The sequence below is a fragment of the Dermacentor andersoni genome, chromosome 1, assembly GCF_023375885.2.
Source record: "Dermacentor andersoni chromosome 1, qqDerAnde1_hic_scaffold, whole genome shotgun sequence".
Classification (NCBI taxonomy): domain Eukaryota; kingdom Metazoa; phylum Arthropoda; class Arachnida; order Ixodida; family Ixodidae; genus Dermacentor; species Dermacentor andersoni.
In genome coordinates, this window is record NC_092814.1 from 411,020,901 (window position 1) to 411,036,700 (window position 15,800).

The 15,800-nt window shown below is 47.8% G+C and overlaps 1 protein-coding gene across 2 annotated transcripts in view; it reads right to left on the bottom strand.

Moving 5' to 3' along the window:
- LOC126518639 (high choriolytic enzyme 1-like) overlaps positions 1-15,800 on the bottom strand; it is a 205,700-nt gene that overhangs the window by 49,275 nt on the left and 140,625 nt on the right. For both annotated transcript variants that reach the window (XM_050168423.2, XM_055064866.2), the window contains exon 4: positions 10,636-10,750. In XM_050168423.2, the coding sequence (XP_050024380.1) occupies positions 10,636-10,750 (115 nt within the window). The remainder of the gene's footprint in view (positions 1-10,635; positions 10,751-15,800) is intronic.

The following is a 15,800-nucleotide window of genomic DNA, read 5'->3' on the forward strand; positions in this document are numbered from 1 at the left end:
GCAAGCTTCCCGGCGAGCTGCACGCCTGCTTTCGGTGGGTGTTCTGCAAGTTGCACTTGGTCACGCATGCCGCTCATAGTGTACATTGAAAATGCACAATTTTGTGCGCTATTTGTCGACTGACCCGTATCTCAGAAGTGCTAGGTTGCAAGCACACGTGCAACTTAATTTGCAACTTGAATTGCCCTCTGAGTTAGGTTATCTATGTGTAGTTACTCATATTTTACATTGTGGGTTTTAAAGAAACGAAGAATGACTGTGTTCGATTATCATGAATATGCTCTGCCCGTTGCGATTGTACTAATTCAGCTTTTGATTTCCAGTTGCAAACCCAAGTTCACGTAGAATGTCATTCTTGTCAAAATTTTCATCCAGAAGCGTGTGTTGTAAATTTAGCATACCTGCTTTTTTAGCTCATTTTTATTTAGATATTGAAAGGTTTCATCAAATGCGCTGCAAGCTGTATTAGAATTTTTAAACTTTATTTTTATAGAGAGCGTGATAGACTAAAAGTAGTTGCAGCTATGTGTCTCACCTAAATGTGTTTTGCATCACTGTCCCTTCGTTTCTCAGGCCGTATTTGAAAGCCAACTATGGTTTGGAAGTAATATTGATGAAAATGAGAAAACAAAGAGTTCCTTCAAATCGTATCAAAAATACTGAAATTTTCTGAGCCGTTATTCGTCGCTTGAGAAGCGTGCTTGCGAGCCAGTCTTGCAAAGCATGCTTTCATTATTGAGGAGAGCTGACCCCCTTTGCAATATCACCTACTTCTAAACACTTCCAAAGTGTAATATTTTAAGAGTGGTCAGTAAAAGAAATGTCACAAGTGCCATCAGTGTTAAAGCAGTGAAACCGCAAGCGGTCATTAGTTACCACTTTCAGTGTAAAAATGACGTGTTACCATATCTAAAGCATTACGCTCCCTTTAGTAAGACGTTTTTTTTTTTTTTTTTTTTCGGATACCGCTAAGTGACCTTATAGGATCTTGCATTCTCTGGGGGGAAACAAGCCTCCTCATCTGCGATTGTGAGCAGGAAAACATTGATTTCCGTGATGACATATCCCTCGAAAAGGCACTGATGATGTGCATATGCCTTCATTATATGAAATATATAACATATCCGGTAGCATAGGGTAAATTTTTGTGCGGCCAATTATAAAGCCAGAAAAAGCGATGAGATATCATGTGCGCAAACAAAACTAAACAAATTGTTCACTGCGTTGCACATTTGAATCAAGCTTATATAAAGACTTAGGCTTTCTCAGTGATCTGAAAATGTTTTAACTCTAAGTTTTGTTTTTAAACGTCAACGTTTCATTGTATCCTATTTTATTGGACCGAACGGTATGAATAAAAGGTTTACCCCAAGAAAAATTGTCTGTCTTGTTTATTTCGCTGTTTAGAATATTCGTTTTCCTTAGGGAAAGAGGCCAGTGAAAAAATAATTTGATCAGGTATTTTGTGTCAACAATTGGGAGTGCAATAACGTTTTAATGGGCGAAATGTCCTGACGTCGCTATCGAGCACACTGCTGTTCGAACGCGCGGCGCCGCAAAGCACGCAGTAGTCCTTTTGTGCAAGGAGACGCCGAGAGGCTTGTTTCCATGTTGCATTTCTTTGCTGAGCCATGCCATGGCTCCGCAAAGCCCCTTCGTGGTGAATTTGTGGCTTCAGCGTCTTCGGCGGGAGAGTCTTGCACAGTCTCTTTGCAGCATACTCAGCGTTCGCCGGCCTGCTGCCATAGCGTGCGTCGCAGCCAACAAAGCAGGAGTTAAAGAAGATGACTGCGAAGCACTTAGTGAGCAATGCCCTGAAGCGACCGACAAGTACCGGTTCTTCATCGTGGTGCGTGCAGAAAAGAAGTGAGGGGAGATCATCACCCTTGCCCCTGAAGCGCGGAGAATGGTCGCGTCATAATAAGCGTGGCTACAGGAGTTTCTATCACGCCCGCTAAGCGTCAAGAGGGGTTGCTGATCACTGCTTATAGGCGTCATTGGTAAGCGTGGAGAAATACCACGCTTAGGTGAAGCGTGCAAAAAAACTGCAAATGCACGCTTAGATAAGCCAGGATTTTTTTAGAGTGTAGTCATCCTAGTTATGTGGCCACTCTTCGCGGAGGCTGCGCCTGCCAGAACGTGTCTTGCAACTACTGGAATGGCAATACGTACTGCGGGAAATAAATGATGCCCCGCGCCACTCGATAGACTGGTCAGCGAGTGATGACTCCTAGTAGCGTGGAAGTTTCACAATACCTCCGTTCGGTAAGGCTTTTGCGTGTCATGCGAGTAAAATATATCGATCCACAACACCTAGCCGCCATGGTGAAAATTTAACAAATCGTCCCGCAGTGCAATATTGCATTGCGGGACGATTTGTATCTTGACGGGAAATTTGCATCTGACGGGATGATTTGTAGCTTGAATCTCGTAATATATATTACGAGATTTAAGCTGCAATACCTGCTAAGTCACTGCGTAGAATTACTGCATAATTACTACGTTATCATTAAGTTCTTTTAAACGTTCGCATGTTACGGTTAGCGGTGATTACAACCCTTACGTGTTTCTGACTCTTGAAGTTATACGGAAACGTCAGATGAGATGCCCGGTACTCCCGTGACAAATATTCCGTGGGCCGTTCTTGACACATTCGCACCAAATTAATTGCTTACGCGTAACGATGGAACGGCATGTGAGGTAAATGAGCTACGTATGAATACCTCTTCCCACTAAGCCACTCGCTCGCTCGGGCTCACATTTCTGACAGAGGTGATCTGGCAGCTTGGTTTGGACACAGCGATTCCCGGCTTATTCTTGCGCAAGACTATACGGGTCGTATCACCGTAACACTGTCAGACGACGCCACTATTGACACAATTATTGTTTATGTGCCATAGGACCGAAGACAACACGTAAAATTCAGGGCGAAGCAGGCAAGTATTGCGTCCAAACATTTATTCGGATGAACCATTCCTTTTGTCATAGTGCGCCGTTTATGCAGGCTTGTTATGACAGGGTTATCAGTATACTTGTCCTCTTTCGTCTATTTACAATGCTAAGGACCGATTGTTGTTAACAGAGAGAGAGGAAGGATGCGTAGAAAGGCAGGGAAGGCAACCAGAGATAGCTCAGGTTGGCTACCCCGCACAGGGCGAAGGAGTAGGGTGCTAAAAGGAGAGTGAGAGAGCGGAAGGTGGAGAGTGAGAAAGAGGGACGAGCACCAGAAACCACGTACACTATAGAGCAGTAGGGGGCGGCGTTCTTAAAGTCTGTCGGTTTATTTTATGTGGACGATATTGTGTTGCTAGCTAACAAGCAAAGTGATTTGCAACGTCTGGCTAATATCTGTGGACAGGAAGGCCATAATTGCGGTTTGAAATTTAGTGTTAGAAAATCAGCTGTTTTGGTATTCAATGAAAACAGTGAACATACAGTGGCGATACATGGCCAGGAAATACCTCGGGTAACATAATATAAATACCTTGGTATATGGATCATCGAAGCCATTAGATATATGGCAACACAGGAAAAAAAAACAATAAGAGTGAAGGGGAAGAGAAATGGAGCCATAATGAAGCATAGAACGCTATGGGGATGCAATAGGTGCGAGGTGCTCCGAGGTATGTGGAAAAGTGTAATGGTTCCAGGGCTTACTTTTGGAAATGTGGTTGTTTGCTTTAAATCAAGGGTACAATCAGGACTCGATGTGAACCAAAGGTCAGTGGGTCGCGAACGGGCGCTCACGGGAAGATTTGAAATGAAGCTGTGCAGGTGATATGGGCTGGACTACTTTTGAAGTGAGGGACAGACAGACAGACAGACTTTACTAATGGTCCTGAGGAACAGCGTTAGGGTACCTCCCTTTTCAGGGAGTCCCCGTAGCCGTCGCGGGCCGAACCCACGTCAGGGTAGGAAGATCGTGGTCCTCCGCCCTGTCGCAGGCCCTCTGGACAGCCCGTAGTTGCTCTGAGAGGTCGCCGCTTTTAAGGGCTGCCTCCTAGTCGGTTAGAGTAGTTAGCGATGAGCTGCATAACGCAGGGCATTGCCAGAGCCTATGGGATAAGGAGCAGTACGCGTCCCCACAGTCTGGACAGTGGGGATCTACATTAGGCGCGAAGTGACTGAATCGGCCCCTTGAAGGGAATGACCCCGTTTGTAGCATGCGAAAGGCCGACGATTGTGGTATATTAAGGTTAGGGTGTAGTAGCAGAAAGGCCCGTCGAGCGAGTTGATAATGTGCCAAGATTTCATGAAAGGTGAGAAGTGAATTCCTGTACAGTACTAAGTCGCCGCACATGAGTCCCCCTGAACCGTCGCGGTGTGTAAGACCTCGCGCACAGTCATGGGCCAACTCATTGGCGTTAACAACCTCAGAGTGCACATTGATTCCCATATGGGCCGGGAACCATGTGATGCTATAAAAACCAGCAGCCCCCTCGCTGCCGAGGATGGCCGCCGCCTCCTTTGAAATCGAGCCGGAGGCGAAAGCTCGGGCTGCAGACCTGGAGTCTGTAAAGATATTGGGACGTAGAGGGTCCTTCAGTGCTATACCTATAGCAACCTGCTCGGCTGCTGTTGCAGAAACCTTCCGCACGGATGCTGAGTTAACGAGAGTGCCATTGGAGACAACCGAAACTACGGCATAGTGATCAGAGCGCCCGTACTGGGCGGCGTCAACAAAACATGCCAGATTCGGAGTGGCCGCAGCCGCTTTTAACAGGGAACGAGCCCTTGCTACCCGGCGCCCTACATTGTATTGAGGGTAGACGTTACGTGGCATGGGATCTACCTTGAACGAATCTCGGAATACGGGTGATAGGGTCACGTTGCGCTCCGTGATTTCCTGGTGACCGCATCCAACGGATTCGAGGATGCGTCTCCCCGCTCGCGATGATAAGAGTCGTTTTATTTGGGCCACTCGTTGGGCCTCGATCACCTCTGATAGGGTGTTGTGCATGCCTAGTTGCATAAGACGCGCGGTGCTGGTAGAGAGTGGTAAACCCAGCACGCGCTTGATGCTTTTGGGCATAAGAGCGTCGATTTTGGCCTCATCACGTTTAGACCAGCGCAACGCGGATGCTACATAGTTAACATGGCTCATCAGAAACGCGTGGTAGAGTCTGAGGAAATTGCTCTCGTTTAAACCCCCTCTGCGGTTCGAGATCCTGAGGATAAGGCGAAGCATATTCTCCGTCTTGGAGGTAATGCGGGATATAGTCTGTGAGTTGCCCCCGCGAGATTACAGCAAGAGTCCGAGGACCCTGATGGTATCCACTCTGTGGATTTCTTGTCCGTGCCTCGTATAGAGGGCTATGGGAACTTGATTTAAGGGCATATGGAGCACCTAACCCCCCCGTCGGGTGGGCCTATACAATAGAAGTTCGGACTTGGTTGGTGACAGACTCAGGCCCGTGTCTAGTAGGAAGAGCTCTGTGGTGTCGAGCGCCTCTTGGAGCGCACTCTCAACTGCAGCGTCAGACCCTCCCATGCACCACACGGTAATATCATCCCCGTAGAGGGCGTGACCCGTTCCTCTTGCTGTGGCCAGTCTCTCCGAGAGGCCCTTCATGGCAATGTTAAAGAGTAGGGGAGAGATGACCGCCCCTTGCGGGGTGCCTCTCGCTCCCAATGTAAATTCCTTGGATTTGATTTGCCCTATTTTGACAGTGGCCTTTCGATCCCCCAGGAAGGAGCTAACGTACGCATGGAATGCGTACATTAGCTCCTTCCCAGGCCTAGGTCCGAGATGGCGTCTAGCACGAACCGGTGCGAGATGTTATCAAAAGCCTTGGACAAGCCTAGAGCAAAGATGCCCGGAGTGTCTCCAGTGTCATCAATGATTTGCCTCTTTATAAGTAACAGGACGTCCTGTGTGGAGAGTGCCTGCCGAAAGCCGACCATGTTGTGACGGAATAACTGATTACTTTCTATGTGCCTAGATATACGGTTGTGAATGGCGTATTCGCCCACCTTACCCACGCAGGACGTAAGCGAGATGGGCCGCATGTTCTCCGGCGCAAGAGGTTTGCCTGGTTTCGGGATGAGCACCACTGAGGCTGTCTTCCAGGAGTCGGGGACTAGGCCCGTTTCCCGAACTTTATTGACTTCCCCGGTGAGCAGCGCAACTTATTGTTCGTCCAAGTTGCGGAGGAGCTTATTGGAGATGCCATCCGGGCCCGGTGCAGAGCGACCGTTGAGCGTTTGGAGCACCTCCAAGATTTCGGATTCCGTGAAGGGGACGTCGAGCTCCCCCACCGCTCCCCCCCGGTGACGAGGATAATCCCCGTCATCCGAGGGGCCCAGCGGGAGATACTTTTCGGCCAACCCTTGATGGAGGACGTGCTCAAATACACCCGCCGCCGTTTGATTATGAACTATGCGATCGATGGCAAGTCTCTGATTGTTTTTGCTTTGCGAATCGTCCAGTAAGTGTTTGAGCAGGTTCCATTTGCCCCCCGTTCTCACCCGCCATTCAACCGAGGAGCACACTTAATTCCATTAGTGTTTGGACAGTTCGACGGAATGAGTTTCTATTGTACGATTGAGCTCCGCAAGTTTCTTTCGAAGTCGGCGGTGGAGTCTGTGCGTTCTCCAGCGGCGCAGTATGGTGTTTTTGGCTTCTAGGAGGTACGCAAGGCGCGCGTCCATCTGATCTGCTTTTAGGTCGGTCTTAACCCCCTTGGTCGCAGCTTGTACGTCCTTCTGTAGTCCTGTGAACAGACTATCGAAATTATCGTACTCGGTCTGGTCCGCCTTCCGCATTTTCCGGAAGGCATCCCAGTCCGTCACTTTAAATTAACTGGTAGGGGCTGTGCTAATTGTTAGGGTAATCTCCACATTGAAGTGGTCCCTACCCAGGTTCTCTTGAAAATTTTGCCATCCTGCTCCGGGGGCGTTCTTGACGAACGCCAGGTCCGGAGGGGTGACTCGGACTACCGACGTGCCGGTTCGCGTCGGGTATTGAGGATCCGTAATCAATTCCAGTGAGCAGTCAGCAACTGCCTGGACAAGGAGATTGCCCTTGGTGGATTGGCGGGGGTATCCCCAGGCATTGTGGGGTGCATTGAAGTCACCCGCTATCGCTATGGGGGCCCCCTTGCTCAGGGCCACCGCCTTTGTCATGTTTGTGGCGAATGCCTGCCGTTGATCCGACGGCGAGCTGTATATGTTCAAAAGGAAGACACTGCTCTTAAGCCAATTGTTAGGGATAATTTCGGCCATAATAATTTCCGCCGTAGTTTTGCCCATTGGTAATTTGTGTACTTGAGCACTTGTGCGACCAAGGTTGCTAAACCCCTCTTTCCTTCCTCCCGTATCGATGCAACCCGGCATCCAGGGAAGGTGGGCGCGTCATCGAGAGTTTCTTGTAACAGAATTACGTGCGGTTTGACCCCCTGTGCCAAAATGATTTGCTGTAGCGGAGCTTTGCGCCGTTGGAAACTGCCACGGTTCCACTGCCACACAACCAACTTATTAGGATTGACCGCCATGGTGATTGCCTTGGATTGGCCATTCCACCGTCTTGTTGACGGGGACTGCACTTGCGGGTAAAGGTGTCCGACGGGGCTCCCTCGAAGGCTGTCTAGCTGTAGCTAACGCGGCCTGTGCACTTTCCAGGGACGCCATCCTTTTGAGGAGGACAGTCACGCTTTCAGCGAGCTGCTGAACTGCCCGCTGCATGCTTTCTAAGTCTTTGTTATTGGACTCGGTCTCCATAGAGTCAGCGTCCCCCTCTGGGGGTGCGGCCCTACGTTTACCCGAGCGCGCCTGTGGCTCCCCTGTGGGGGTCATCTGTTGCTTATCGACTTGCGAGGGGTACGACTTACGGATCGACTCAAAGTCGGCCTTCATCTGCTGCATTTCTGCTTTGAGTCGAGCGTTCTCTTGCATAATTTAAGCGACTCTGGGATCAACTTTATACTCCGGCAATGCTACCTGCGTTACCTTTGAAGCCGGCGTCGTCTGCTTCGGCTTGACATGATCGGCCCAGGTTGGCGTTTCCTGGATCTGAACGCGGGAGGTAGAGTGCCCTCGGGAATGAGAGCGTCCTCTGGAGAGACTGCGTTGTCGACCAAAGGGCGTGACGGAGCGCTCCCTCCTGGGGGCTCTCGCCGCGCTGGAGCCACGTGGTCGGTTCTCCTTGGCCAGCTCTTGCTGCTGGTGCTTGTTCTTGGCGCGCTTACGGCGCCGTCGGCGTCTGCGTACGACGTATGGGACTTGAAAGCGCTGCTTACACGTTTTGTCCGCCGTAAGATGCGGGCCTCCGCAAAGGGCCCACTTCGGCGAACACAGGTGGTCATCGGGTGGGGAGGTTAGTCCGCAGCACCGGCAATTCTCATTGGTGTGGTTGGGGCAGACGTCCGCACGATGTACCAAGCCGCCACACGCGTAGCACATCTCAGTTTGGCGTTTGTAGAGCATGCAGCGCAGAAGGCTGACGCGGCACATGACATAGGTACTTTCATGCCGTCGAAGAGGATGACCACTCTGGTGGCGTTCTTAATTCGTTTTACTTCCAGAGCCTCGGGTTACGGTGGTTGACGATCATGTGCTGGAGTTGGGCTCGCTGATGTCGGCGTCGACACCTCGTAGGACCCCTTTGCAGGTGTTGTCTGGGGCTGCGAGTATGCGGCCACTTTTTGTAGTCCTTTGCTTATGCGGATTTGCTGAAGCCCTACATAGGCGGTGGCGTTCTTCTTCTCCAGGGTGGAGACGACCAGAACGTTTTGAGCTAAATTAGGGCAGATTACGTCACCCTCAGTTTCTGTGGGGGCTAGTGCAGCCGCCATGGCCAAGGCTTGAGCCAGCTTGATTTGGCTTGTCTTCTTGACTTCCAGCCCGCCCCTCGGGCGGAGAATAATTCGTATGTGCTCCGTAGGTAGTCTGGGGAGCCTCGACGAGGCTGCGAGGCGTTGCAGCACGCCTTGCGGGGCAGCCGTGCGGCAGTCAGCCTTCGAGCCCACGTGGGTTTTCTTGCTCGTTGAAACTGGTGTTTCTTGCCGAGCTTTCTTGTTCTTGCCCAACGCTGTCGTCCAGCCTGGGCTGTTGGCTTCTTCGGAGATTTCCTCTCCTACCGCCATATCTACTTCGAGCATAATGCCCCTCTGCGTCGGGTTAGGCCTAAGCCTACCCGCGCCTAGCGTCGCCGCGGCGTGCTCGACACAAAACGTTCCACAATTTCCGCACGACGGCCACTCACCGAAGGAAGTCCTCAGAAGAAACCGTGTCGAATGGCGTGCATTTCAGCGGTAGGTGACCCAAAAAGCAGACCGAAAATATTTACGAAAGCAGGAGCCGATCTTTACACGTCCGCACTAGTCGGCGTCTTCCAAGTGAGAGAAGCTCGCAGTAAAATGGAGTAAGAAGAACGACTGAGGAATATGGAAGAAATTAAATGGGCTGGGGGAGTGTTGGGGTATCTGTACAGGAAAAACATTGATTCACAGTGGAGGAAAAGGACTAGAAAGCTCACCAGCAAGTATGCGGCCTGTAGGGTGGGCAACATAGCAACAAAGAACGTCAAGCGGAAAGTCAGAGAGGCCGAAATAATCTCATGGGTGGCGGCAATGGAAAAGAAACCTGCCATGAGTAACTACTTAAGAGGAAAAAACGAAATCAGGAAAGAAACAATTTATGGTAACTCAAAGGTAAGCTCATTACTTTTCGAAGCGAGATCGGCATGACTTAGAACACGCACCTATAAAACGAGATATAAGAAGGAAGAAGAAGCATGTGCTTGCTGCGGTAAGGCTAGGGAAACTATGGGGCATGTTTTACTAGAATGTGAAGACGTCTACCCAGCGGTCGATTTAGGCACCACTGGCCTCCTTGAAGCCTTTAGGTTCAGCCAGAGCAGTGGAAAAGTAAACATGTCCGCAATAGGGATTAGTAATAGGCGATTGGAGGATTGGCGGAAGAAAAGTAGGGAAACGACAAAAAGCGGAGACGCACAAAAGCACAGTTCGCAATAGGGGATAAGACAATTTCGTTGTGGCCGTTCATCGTGTTTTTTTTATTGCTTGATTGCGCAACCCACCACCCCGTTCCAAAGGGGACGCTCATAACAGCCATCCATCCATCCATCCGTCGTGAAGGGCCGTCTACCACAAGAACCTTAGTAGCACAAATAAGGCCCCTGCGCAGAGTTTTTTTGCAGCACTGGCCTAGAGCGTTCAGTTATCATAGTGGAATATTGTCCAATTGGCCTAGCACTGTGTACATCACTTGCCTCCCGGTACTATTGTGGTGCGGTCAGACACAGATAATGGGTGCGAGCGTCTCATCACAGCTGCTTGTGTGGCACGTGGCATCAAAATGTGTGCAAGGGTGTGCATAGTGCTCTGTCATCTGTTAAATACGTGTTTCTTGTAACGTGAACAAAACAGGTCGTAGTTATACAGAAAACACATGTTGCCAGATTGTTTCCATGGGTGGAGCCGTCTATATAGGAAAGCCTCTGCTGCATGTATTAGGCGCCGCCGTACGCACGACGTCGCTATAGAAGTATATAAAATTTAAAAAAAATGTAATATTCTATTTCTATACCAGACATGTACATCATAATTTCAGCTATAAAAAACGACTGGCTTGATTTATGTGACAGGACCGAAGAGTATAATACCCTACACGCACCTCCTGTATGCTATAGAGACGAAGTTCTCCTCGTCGCTGTGCGTCTGAAACCTGATGCACGTTTTTTTCTGGATCAGCTGCATGGCGTCCTCGATAACCGCCTTGGCCTCATTGTCTGAAAAAAAAAGATAATTGAAAAATAACAAAAGAATGCTCATTGTTGGTGCCCTGTGTGATGGCAAAGCTGAGGTACCGGATCATGACAGGGCATTTGTCCCGACAAGCAAACAATTAGCCGCTGCATTTTTCCATGCACATGCCTTTCTGTCTGTCCGTCTGTCTCTCTCTCTCTCTCTCTTTCATTTTATGATTTCTAGAAAAGCTTAGCCCCACAAGACACGTTTAGGAGACGCAACGGAGCGCATCATTTTGTTATTGAAGTCACATATCGGCGGTATTTCTCGTTGCACTCACTGTGAGGACCGACGCAGTGTCAAAAATTTGAGTTACAAATTGAACTCTTTGTTGGGCGAACTTGTGCCCAGCAAAACGAGTAACACTCAAGCAAAACCATAGCTATGAGCAAAGTCGGCCTTCGTCGAAAATCTGATCTTCGGGTCAAATCACCAGGATCCAGAGAAGCGTCGACAGGGATTTTTCGTTTCGTGAAATAATTCTTGAGGAAATAAAAAGTATTGTGGGCAAATTATCGGCTAATAAGACATGCGGACTTGACGGTATTCAGGTTAAGATATTGAAAAACAATGTTGATGTCTTATGGGTGCCCCTTTCTCACGTGTTTAACCATGCGACAAGTAGTAATATTTACCCAAATGTACTGAAAGGGTCAGATGATATCCCTGTGTACAAAATTGGTGATCCGAACCATCCGAGTAGTTATAGACCAATTTCTATTTTTAGTGTAGTTAACACACTCCTTCAGAATTGTACTACAGTTAAATGCGTTCTTTCTAAGCAATAATGCTATATGCCCGCAGCAGCATGGCTTTGTTGCAGGTAGACCTGCATCAATCGCAGTTTTAGCACTTTCGCAATCCCTTAACTATGCTCTTATCAAGAATAACATTGTTTTGTCAATTTTTCTTGATATAAGAAAGGCGCTCGATACAATCTGTCACTCCATACTGTTAGAAAAACTGGAACCTTATGGCATCGATGGAAACGCGCTTCAATTCATGCACGAACGCAACAAGTAGTAATTAACAAACATCATTCTGCTTTCAACGATATCATATGCGGTGTAGCACAAGGCTCGGTTTTAAGCCCTATTCTGTTTTAATTATACATTAATGATTTACCAGGCACACTTAACCTGTCAAAAGTCTTGATGTATGCTGACGACACTGCCTTAGTTTACCCAGGCGACTCACTCTCGTTATTACAAGACACTATATCTGGCGAACTGCTAAAAATAGGTAAATGGTTCTCAGAAAATAGACTAGCCCTAAATACTGATAAAACTAAGTATTTCATATTTCACTCCAACAGGAAAATACTAGACTACAGTTGATTCACTCTGACTCTAGCGAACTGAATTCTGCGTCGTGTTGATACACTTAAATGGTTAGGGGTTTTCTTTTGGCAGTCACTCGCAGTGGAGAGAACAAATTAGCGTTGTCTGTAGGAAACTCGCTTTCAGCTGTTACACACTGGCTCGTGCCTGGCAATATTTTCCTCGTGGTTTGCTTCGTTGCATATACTTTTCATTGTTTCATACCCACATGGGCCATTGTTGTGAAATATGGGACATAACATATAAAATTTCCTTAACACCTATACTGCCGTTGCAAAAACGCGCCCTAAGGATAATAACATTGTCCTCAGTTCATCACCCTAGTAGTGTTCTGTTTATTGACCTTCGTATTCTTTCTTTCACGGCTTTAAGAAATTACAAGGTCAGTTGTTTAGTTCACAAGGTACTCAAAACTAACTTCCCCTTACCCAACACCATATTTAACTTCCCGCGTGCAAACACCAGAAAAGCAACTAACTTTAACTTAAACCTTCCTTATTTACCTCAAGTCAAATCAAGTTTATTCATTACAAAAAGAGAAACGGTTACATTTTTGTTTTACAGAATAGGGTCCCAAAGACGAAGATTGTAACCGGGACCCGAGGTGGGGGATTATAAGAAAAAAATTACGTAGGTGGCAGGGCCGAAATAAAATTTACCCAGTGTAAACTGAGAAAAACAAAGAGGTGGAGAGCAACAGCAGAAACGTGATTAGGACTACAATATACAGTATTGACAGTATTGACAATATACAGTATATACAGTAGGGTGCAGCGGTGGCGTAGAGGTAGAACACCCGCCTCGCGTGCAAGAGGTCCGTGGTTCGAATCCCGGTGCCGCGCAATTTTCCACCGGATTAAAAAAAAAATCCGCGAGTTGATCAAATTGCATAAAACAGGCCTGGAGTGCGGCCTCATCCCGGTGACTAGAACCGGTAACGCACTCCCTCACCAGAGCAGGATTGGCCACCCTGGTGCAGTACTTGGCCACAACCTCCTATATATATGAACACAACAATCGAACCCCGGCCCTCAGTGCCCAGCAGCTGCGAAGCAACTGACCACGGCGGCGGTCCGACCTGTGACGCTGCAGAGGGTGCTAAGAATCCCTGGCTCCGGACAGGCCGCCATTGGAATATGAACCTGGCAACGTTTAACGCTAGAACGTTATTTAGTGAGGCGAGTCTAGCAGTGCTATTGGAGGAATTAGAGGGCAGCAAATGGGATATAAGAAGGCTCAGTGAACCTAGGAGGCCAACAGAAGCATATACAGTGCTAAAGAGCGGGCACGTCCTGTGCTACCGGGGCTTAGCGGAGAGACGAGAACTAGGAGTCGGACTCCTGATTAATAAGAACATAGCTGGTAACATACAGGAACTCTATAGCATTAACGAGAGGGTGGCATGTCTTGTTGTGAAACCTAATAAGAGGTACAGAATGAAGCTTATACTGGTCTACGCCCCTACATCCAGTCATGCAGACCAGGAAGTCGAAAGCTTCTATGAAGACGCGGAAGCGGCGATGGGTAAAGTCAAAACAAAATACAGTATACTGATGGGCGACTTCAATGCGAAGATAGGCAAGAAGCAGGCTGGAGACAAGGCAGTGGGGGAATGTGGCATAGGCACTAGGAATGGCAGGGGAGAATTATTAGTAGAGTTTGCGGAACAGAATAATATGCGGATAATGAATTCCTTCTTCCGCAAGCGAGATAGCCGAAAGTGGACGTGGAGGAGCCCGAACGGCGAGACTAGAAATGAAATAGACCTCATACTCTGCGCTAACCCTGGCATCATACAAGATGTGGACGTGCTCAGCAAGGTGCGCTGCAGTGACCATAGGATGGTAAGAACTCCAATTAGCCTAGACCTGAGGAGAACGGAAGGAGCTGGTACATAAGAAATCGATCAATGAGTTAGCGGTAAGAGGGAAAATAGAGGAATTCCAGATCAAGCTACAGAACAGGTATTCGGCTTTGACTGAGCAAGAGGACCTTAGTGTTGAAGCAATGAACGACAATCTTGTGGGCATCATTAAGGAGTGTGCAACAGAAGTCGGTGGTAACTCCATTAGACAGGATACCAGTAAGCTATCGCAGGAGACGAAAGATCTGATCAAGAAACGCCAATGTATGAAAGCCTCTAACCCTACAGCTAGAATAGAATTGGCAGAACTTTCGAAGCTAATCAACAAGCGTAAGACAGCCGACATAAGGAAGTATAATATGGATAGAACTGAACATGCTCTCAGGAACGGAGGAAGCCTAAAAGCAGTGAAGAAACTAGGAATTGGCAAGAATCAGATGTATGCGTTAAGAGACAAAGCCGGCAGTATCATTACTAATATGGATGAGATAGTTCAAGTGGCTGATGAGCTCTATAGAGATTTATACAGTACCAGTGGCACCCACGACGATAACGGAAGAGAGAATAGTCTAGAGGAATTCGAAATCCCACAGGTAACACCGGAAGAAGTAAAGAAAGCTTTGGGAGCTATGGAAAGGGGGAAGGCAGCTGGGGAGGATCAGGTAACAGCAGATTTGTTGAAGGGTGGTGGCCAGATTGTTCTAGAGAAACTGGCCACCCTGTATACGCAATGCCTCAGGACTGCGAGCGTACCGCAATCTTGGAAAAACGCTAATATAATCCTAATCCATAAGAAAGGGGACGCCAAAGACTTGAAAAATTATAGACGGATCAGTTTACTGTCCGTTGCCTACAAAGTATTTACTAAGGTAATTGCAAATAGAATCAGGGACACCTTAGACTTCCGTCAACCAAACTACCAGGCAGGATTCCGTAAAGGCTACTCAACAATAGACCATATTCACACTATCAGTCAGGTGATAGAAAAATGTGCGGAATATAACCAACCTTTATATATAGGTTTCATTGATTACGAGAAAGCGTTTGATTCAGTCAAAACCTCAGCAGTCATGGAGGCATTGCGGAATCAGTGTGTAGACGAACCGTATGTAAAAATACTGAAAGATATCTATAACGGCTCCACAGCCACCGTAGTCCTCCATAAAGAAAGCAACAAAATCCCAATAAAGAAAGGCGTCAGGCAGGGAGATACGATCTCTTCGATGCTATTCACAGCGTGTTTACACGAGGTATTCAGAGACCTGGATTGGGATGAATTGGGGATAAGAGTTAATGGAGACCACCTCAGTAACTTGCGATTCGCTGATGATATTGCCTTGCTTAGTAACTCAGGGGAGCAACTGCAATGCATGCTCACTGACCTGGAGTGGCAAAGACGAAAGGTGGGTCTAAGAATTAATCTGCAGAAAACTAAAGTAATGTTTAACAGTCTCGGAAGGGTACAGCAGTTTACGATAGGTTGTGAGGCACTGGAAGTGGTAAGGGAATACATCTACTTAGGACAGGTAGTGACTGTGGATCCGGATCATGAGACTGAAATAACCAGAAGAATAAGAATGGGTTGGGGTGCGTTTGGCAGGCATTCTCAAATCATGAACAGCAGGTTGCCATTATCCCTCAAGAGAAAAGTTTATAACAGCTGTGTCTTACCAGTACTCATGTACGGGGCAGAAACCTGGAGGATTACGAAAAGAGTTCTACTTAAATTGAGGACGACGCAACGAGCTATGGAAAGAAGAATGATAGGTGTAACGTTAAGGGATAAGAAAAGAGCAGATTGGGTGAGGGAACAAACGCGAGTTAATG